General features: G+C 41.8%; 1 protein-coding gene across 2 annotated transcripts; it reads left to right on the forward strand.

Annotated features, from left to right (window-relative positions):
* Positions 1–3118: 3118 nt before the first annotated feature.
* On the forward strand, positions 3119–4831 carry LOC138413831 (golgin subfamily A member 6-like protein 25). Of its 2 annotated transcripts, XM_069539960.1 has the most exons (3): positions 3119–3265; positions 3351–3752; positions 3879–4831. In XM_069539960.1, the coding sequence occupies exons 1-3, from the start codon at positions 3254–3256 to the stop codon at positions 4617–4619; spliced, it is 1155 nt and encodes a 384-aa protein (XP_069396061.1). In that variant the 5' UTR covers positions 3119–3253; the 3' UTR covers positions 4620–4831. The 2 variants fall into 2 exon arrangements, with proteins under 2 accessions (XP_069396061.1, XP_069396060.1); XM_069539959.1 differs by having other exon boundaries at positions 3351–4831.
* The last annotated feature ends 3713 nt before the right edge of the window (positions 4832–8544 follow it).

Consider the following 8544-nt stretch of genomic DNA (forward strand, 5'->3'; position numbering starts at 1 on the left):
GGTCTTCTCCTCCCCTCCTTGGTCCATGCTGTGCGGCTCTCCGGAACCCATCCTGGCTCGGGTCCTGATGAGGGATGGACCTAGTGAGGTCACCGGTTTGTCGCAGGGCTAACGTGGAGGGTCATGCAACCACCAGCACTCTCACCTGAGGACCTCTCACCTTTGGAGCCATGTTCACTACTACTACTGCACATGTTGGACCATGAGGGAGGTAGGAGTGCCCGGAGGGACCAACGCGCCCTTGGAAGACCATGCCAACATCCAGGTGGTGATTCCCGGGCTGGATTCAAGCCCATGACCAGAGACTGTGACTCCACCCCCCCTTTATTTCCTTTTGTTCCCCTATATATATTTTTTTTCTCCACTCACCCCAACCAGTCCTGGCAGAGGCCGTTGATAGATACATGTAGGGAAAGTAGATTTAGTTCTCGTGGCCAATGTGTTTGATGTGCAAGTGCTGTCAAATATATACAGAATATATCCTTGCTGGCCCATCCACTGCAGACAGAGAGGGGAAAGCTGACATGGAGCTCCGGGATCCCCTCCCTCACCTGTTTATAATGCATGAAAATCTAACTTAAGTGATTAAAGCTTTTGACAAGACCAGTTGATGCAGTCGTAGATGCCGGTTTTTTGCCGCCGACTTGTTGATGCCTTTTGAGTACCTGTAGAGGGCTCCGATATGGATGATACCTCATCCTGTTGCCCCTCCATAGGTGTTTCTTTAGTTGTCTGGAGATATTAATGACAGATATCAGACTGATGAAATCAAGTAAAAATAAATGTTCTAATATAGTCAATATCTTTCATGTGTGCATGTGGCAGTGTAGATGTATTTCACTAAATCTAAATGAATTTGAATTACTGTATTTAATGCAGTATAAAGATGGACTATATGTTTATGTATGTGAATTTTTGTATGGTAAGAGCATGTCCTTTATGAGAACTATCAGTTATACAAAGAATCATTTTGACCACCTTGCATTTCCACGGCCAGTCTGATTCACCATAATTATAGGTGATCTCCTCTCCTGGACTTATGTCACGTTTTGCAAACAAACACAGATGGGGCTTCCCTATCACTGTCAAGTACTTCATCTTGGCATTGGGATTCATATGGTTGTCATTTACGAGCCTTCCAAGTGACCCATCCTCTTTTGCTGCATCAACACTACAAAAGCAAAGATAACACATTATTACAAATTGTAATTTGGCAATATAAATTTGCCTGACTTAGAAGCCTTCCCTCAACAATATAGTCTGAAAACTGGCTTACTGCCATTCCAACTGGCACGTGCATGGTCAATTGCAATCACCGATGTCTCAGCGTGCAAGAGAGCAGCATTAGGCCATGTCACAATAACTTGAGCTGAGTCTTGCAGCATATAAAATAACTCCCGCAAAATTCCACCCCCCCAACCGAACTCCACTCCTCGCCCGCTCTCTGCTTCCCCAACGGGTGCATTTATCAGACTCGTTGTGCCCCGGCTGCTTTGGTGACACTAGATGACCTCGAACTGATCGCTGGCCCTCGTGGTGGCGACGTCTCATTCGAATGTCTGCCAACTTTCAATGGTACTTTTTGTGCCTACAGGGTTCGATTCCGGAGAGGGAGTCTGAGATAAATTATTATTAAATTATTGATGACCATATACGACAAAGAATGACATAATGTGCCACACTCACGGTTGATGAAGGCATGTTGAGGGTCAATGAATTGTGTGAGATGTGTCAAATCTGTTGGTTATTATTTTTGTTCATTATCATATGTAAACAAATGGAGGCAAGATTTTTAAAATATATTTTGCATTGAAGAAATAATTGTCTGCATTCAGATTGAGCTCTATATCATCAAATCAGTAATGATTGGATGACTAATGTGCATAACAAAGACATAAATATTACATTAAAAAATCCTTTTAGCCCAGTATTAAGTGGAACATAGTAAATTAAGTTAAATGGAAACAGTCAAACACATCTGCAGATGCATTGACAATTGTATTGATTTAATATACACACATACAAATATTAATAATATGCATTTTCATTAATATTTTATGCCAGTGACAGTATTCGACCAACACTCACAAAGCACTGCTCAATAGCCATGAATCTATGAATGAAATTAAAATATGAAACCTTTATTTGCAGTGTCAAATCACATTGAACACATGAACAACACACAACAATACAATGCTTAATCACAGAATGTCAGTGCCTGTGTTGTGCATCAATAGCTCTCACACACTAAAATCACATAGATCAACATGTAAATATACATCCTCTCAATTATTTCGCATCAGTTTTAGAAACCAGCCAGCATCAAGGTCCACACTTTCCTGACACACAAACACACACACACATTTTTTACAAACACGAATCCAAACATGCTGCAGAAATGCTGCACAATTCCCCATGCTCTCAGTGACACACAATGCAACAATTAGTTTGCAAAAATGTACCCACTTCCCGGTGATGGTAAAGTAGTTGACTACAGCTGCTCTACAGTGTTTTCCATTTTCATTATTTTATTTTCATCCTACTACATTTATTTTATAATGCTTGTGCTGTTAAGATTTCACACTATGTACTTACTGACACATAGACTTATATTTTGTTGATGCTTATGTACATATCTACATACTTAATTTAACACTTCATAGCATATTTAATTAATTCCCTCAAGCATATCACACATTATCTAATGGATCTGAAATCCTTGATTGATTTTCTTCATTTGGTCAAGAGACTAACCTCAGTCTCAGACAGGGATCACTGTAGCTATCAGTGCAACATGTGTATAGTAGCCGCCTAGCTCAGGATTTGTGTATGCTCCGCAGTGATGTGCATCATATAGAAGTCAACCTGATAAACCCCCAGGGGCCGCCATGTTGTGCAGTTATAAAAATTGCCATGGAAACGGTTGCTTCTTAAAAATCTTCTTTGATGATTGATGTGGCGGCAACCATCAAAGGGATTGCTGGCCTGCAAATCCTTATCAAATCCAATCAAAGAACCAAAAACTCTAGACATTAAAGGATATTTCTTTGGTCCTCTGAACTACCAAACATAAATAACAAGTTCCCTTGCTTCAAGTTATTAGCTTGTGAAAATAATAGACCGTCAACTGAGAAGACCACAGTCCTCATTAGTGAAGACAACAATCCTGCCTACGGAGACAACCGCTGATTTGTTCATTAAATATTCATCAAGAAGACACTGCTCTCATAACTACAAATCCCCCTTTACCAAAATGGACATCCTGGTAAGAATTATTTTTTTTTAGAAATGTATGTTCAGGTTGTGTTGAGTGGACTTTTAATAATGAATTCCATGTTTCTATTTTTCAGGCATGTGGAACAATGCAGTCTGAGATTAAGGCTCTGAAAGAGAAGCTCAAACTGAATGATGAGCTTCTGATAAGGGAGCAGGAGAAAATGACAGCTCACTCTAAAGCCCACAATGGCAAACTGGCTGAACTGGCTGTACAGAGCAACAAGGTGAAGGCTCTGGAAGAGAAGCTCAAACAGAACGATGAGCTTCTGATGAGGGAGAAGGAGAAAATGACAGCTCACTCTAAAGCCCACAATGGCAAACTGGCTGAACTGGCTGTACAGAGCAACAAGGTGAAGGCTCTGGAAGAGAAGCTCAAACAGAACGATGAGCTTCTGATGAGGGAGAAGGAGAAAATGACAGCTCACTCTAAAGCCCACAATGGCAAACTGGCTGAACTGGCTGTACAGAGCAACAAGGTGAAGGCTCTGGAAGAGAAGCTCAAACAGAACGATGAGATTCTGATGAGGGAGAAGGAGAAAATGACAGCTCACTCTAAAGCCTACAATGGCAAACTGGCTGAACTGGCTGTACAGAGCAACAAGGTGAAGGCTCTGGAAGAGAAGCTCAAACAGAACGATGAGCTTCTGATGAGGGAGAAGGAGAAAATGACAGCTCACTCTAAAGCCCACAATGGCAAACTGGCTGTACAAAGCAACAAGGTGAAGGCTCTGGAAGAGGACAATGTGGCTCTGAAGGAGAAGGTGGCCCTTTTGAAAAGGGATTTGAGCAGGCTTGAGCTTGTGGTGACAGAGATGGAGGAAAGGCAAGCTCACAGCCAAAAGATTGACTCCATGGACAAGGAGACTCAAACCAGCGATCTGCTTCAGGATGAGAATAATGCTCTTCAAGAAGAGCTGATGAAGCTCAGAGCTTCTTATCATGAGGTCTGTCTGAATCAGACTACCAACCAGGAGAAGTTCGACACTGAGCTCCAGGAGGAGAAGCAGGAAAAGAACGTTCTCCAAGAAGAGCTGATGAAGCTCAGAGATTCTTATCATGAGGTCTGTCAAAATCAGACTACCAACCAGGAGAAGTTCAACACTGAGCTCCAGGAGAAGAAGGTTCTCCAAGAAGAGCTGATTAAGCTCAAAGCTTCTTACAATGTGGTCTGCCACTGTCATGAAGCTGATGTTTCCAGTCGGGAGCTCAATGGAGAGAGTAAGGATGATGTCACTGAGGAGAAGTCTCTCTCCAGTGTTCTCCCTGAGAAACCAAAGAAGACTTCACTCTGGAAGAGAATCCGCCACGCTCTGGGGTTGAGAAAACCACAGTGTTGGAAGTAGTCAGCAGCGCCCATCCAACAGCACCTGAGCTGACCTTACCCAGTGTTGTAATGTAACGAAGTACAAATACTTCTTTACATTTCTACTTAAGTAGAAATTTCACATATCTGTCCTTTACTTTGTTATTTTTATTTCTGACAACTTTCACTTTTACTCCACTATATTTCCTAAGTAAAATGTGTACTTTTACTCCAATACATTTCTCCTAACCATCTTCGTTACTCATTACTACAAATTAAAATCAGAAGAAATTTGAGTTGGTGACGTAATGCCGTAAACTTTTTGTGGTATATACGTGTGCCTGCAATATATATTATGCCAGTGGGTGGCAGTGTCACTCGATGTACCCCATGAAGAAGAGAGTGACTGTGACTGGTACCTGAATAAGAAAGAGTAAAGTTTGTTCCTCTGAATTAGCTTGCCTGTTAGCTTCTTTTTTCATATACACTAAACAACACATTCGTTGTCATGTCAACCGCCAAGCACGAAGAAGAAGAAGTCCCGCTTGTCTGGGTGTTGTGGTGAAAAACTAAGTTCCACTCGTGGTCCAAAAATTCCAAAAATTCAGTCAAATAAAAAAGCAGTAGAAGTCAACTTAAAAGCCGCAGAGTTTTATTGTCGACAACAAAACCTGAGAGCATTCAGTAGCGAGCCGGAGCTGCACCAGAAGAACTCTGACTAACAGTGGTGTTGCTCCGCTTTATCTATCCTTAAGGGCCACAACTGTTACGACCTTCCCCCTGGAAAGTCTCCAAGCACCGGGGTTACTTGCGTACGTTGGACTTGAGTTTACCCCTGGAAAGCCTCCAAACACCTGGGTTGCTTTGGCCTTGGAGCTGGGACTTTCCCTCTGGAGAGCCCCTACCATACCATGATGAGTCTCTTTTTCTTTTACACAGTTTTTCTTACTCTTGACACCATTATATCTGTCCAAACCATTTGCTATTTTTTAAAAGATATTTGTCTCTGATTTTACACCATAATATTTCATTCTTGTCAGACTGCCTTTAAAAAAAAAAAAGATTATCATTTCTTCACACAAGTTATACATACACTACATACTGATTGTTACACATAGAGTATATTGTTTGATTCGTTTGATGATTCGTAATATATGTCTTAAACTTATTGTAATCATTAGCAATTTATGTTATAATCACTACTCAGTTTGCAGTGCAGATTAAAGGTACATAGTGACATTCATATGTGACACAGTGTAATGAACAGAAATTTTACTACACGGGCATGTCACATTATTGATGCCATCATGGAAGCACTTGCTGCCGGCTCTGCTGCTAACGTTAATGCTCCGGTAGCAGATGACAAGCATCTCGACTAAAGTGGTGAAACTTGGTGAACTCCGTGGTGGTGATGAAGATAACGTTACACCGGCCGTATTTTCAAGAAATATTTTCGTAAGTTGGAGTGAAAGATTCTTCTTCCGGATTAAGTGCCTGTTATGCCTACAGAGTGTGACTGAAATATTGGCATTCAAAAACTCCCCGTCCAACCTGAAGAAGCACATCGAGATAGGTTAAATACATTTTCATTCAATGAAGCCATAATGTCATGTTGGGACCTGGTATCTGTGAACCATAGTTGGGCCTACATGTGTAGTCAAAAGCCTGACCGCATGTCTCCTTTGCTCTGGAGACAAAGGAGAGCTTCCAGAACTCAGTCTCCCAGGGTGCTTCATCTTCACATATAGGTGGTAAAACTGCTCCTGAAGACAACTCTCAACCACTATTGGTCACTGTGTGCCCCATGACCCATGAGGTCACAAGGCCAATATAAGCCGAGTTTCCTAGCTCTCTTCTCTGTTCTGCCTCTTCCCCTGCTGACCGCTCCTTGTGGAGTAGGTTCTGTCCCTGCTCTCCCAGCCAGGGAGACTTCCTCCCTACTCAAGCTCCTCAACTTCCAGCAGGCCTGCCTGGAGCAGACTGCTAAAATCTTCCAAAGGCAGTGACGCGAGAGCCTGCCTAAGAACTTCAGCACAATTGGCCACGACACAAGGTCTGACCAGCAGATGCACAACAGGAGCCACAAACCAACAAGACCACTTCACTCGACTTCAAACAGCACATCCAAAAAGGACCTTTCCCTCTTTTTCATGGACGGGTAACACAACTGGGCTCTATTATTACACTAGGCTAAGCAAAGGACTGTTTAGTCCTATTTCTATTTCATGTGATGTTTATAAGTTTGAATTGTGTTGTTGTGATATTTGGTAATATGTTATTTGAAAGTTAATGTTAGTTCTGTTATACTGATCAGTTTCTTTGCATGCATCTAACTACTTTCTTTAACCTGGCACCAACATCTCACACACTCATTTCCACAAACTTAACACATACATGTGATCTCAGCCACATGGTCTCAAAACTCCATCTTCATTAATGTTGCATAAGTGTGAATTTTGCCAACCTCTACACTGTCAAGAATTCCATATCCTTCAACTTTGCTAGCTATTGATGTGGTAATTTTGGTTATAGTTATTTATTTAATTATTAATCAGAGTTCCAAATTTGTAGTCAGTAAGACTTATTTCTTAAATTGGCTATCTTTTCCCTTCCTTTGAAGGGTGGTGCCCCGATTTATCCTTTATCAGTTTAATATTAATATTTTTAATATTAATATTTAATATTTATCTGATAGCCACATTTATTGAATGCCCAAAAGCACACCATTTAATGGTGCCCCGCATGAAGGAAAGTACATAATCGTACCCCGCGCAAGGGAAAGTACATAATCACAACATTTTTGGTGCTCTGTGTGAGGCAAAGTCATGAATAATAACATTATTTTGACTCCTCGTGGAGCACAGCACAACAGTCAACGTTATTTAAGTGATCGCTGCTGATGACGGGCTCTCCATCTCCTCTTTAGTCGCATCCATTTTTTTCGCCTAAATATTGATTTATCCTCACCCAAAAGGCAGAGCATATTCTCCAGTCCCTGCAAAGGCTTTGTTCTCACATGTGAACTGGTCCACGCACCTCTCCAGCCAGGCACGTCAGATGAAGATTCAGAGAGACTGCATGGAGAGGACACTGTGATGGGAGAATCTCCAAGAGTAGTCACACCACTGGGGCTGTGAGGTGGCCACCTTCTGTGTTTTCCTCCTGTGGATGACTGCTCTTCAGGGTAGGACAATTTCTCTTCCAGGAGTCTTTGGAGCTATTATATATGGATTGTTGGACAGAGCTGGAATTAGTGATACTGTGGCTTAATTGTTCATTTCTTCTTTGTTCCACAGGCACAGCAGCAGTGCAGCACGGCTAATCTCCAATTGGGACATGATGTTGCAACTTATCACCTAACTAATACTATTTCCAATAATGTGACTATGCCACGGAAATAATTCAGAAAAGAAAGGAGTACGCGGGAATCAAAAAAGTTTTAAAAGAGAGAGGAATCCGTTTCTAGACACCTATGGCCAGAATGAGGATACACTGGGACACCGGCCCATGGCCATTGCAACAGGTAGGAAACAAAGAGGACACCGCAACACGAGCAAAACATAAACTACAGAAATACCGAGGAATGGACAAATAAAGTATGTAAGTGCATCTAAATGAATAGGTAAGTGAAAGATAACACATGTTAGACACTGAAGACAAATAGTCTAAGAGATTGTATATAGGTCTTCAGTCTTCACTGTTAGGACTGATCGGACGCTGTATGTGTGAGCTATAATGATTACTTCATTCCCAAAACACAGGCTCTCTAGTGGTTCCAAGAGTCTGTAAGAGGAGAGCAGGAGGTAGAACTTTTAGCTATCAGGCTCCTCTCCTATGGAACCAGCTCCCAATCTGGGTTCGGGAGGCAGACACTGTCCCAGCATTTAAAGTAAAACTAAAAACCTTCCTCTTTGACAAAGCCTATAGTTAGGGCTGGATCAGGTGAGTCCTGAACCATCCCTTAG

Source organism: Paralichthys olivaceus, chromosome 15 (genome assembly GCF_024713975.1).
Source record: "Paralichthys olivaceus isolate ysfri-2021 chromosome 15, ASM2471397v2, whole genome shotgun sequence".
NCBI lineage: Eukaryota > Metazoa > Chordata > Actinopteri > Pleuronectiformes > Paralichthyidae > Paralichthys > Paralichthys olivaceus.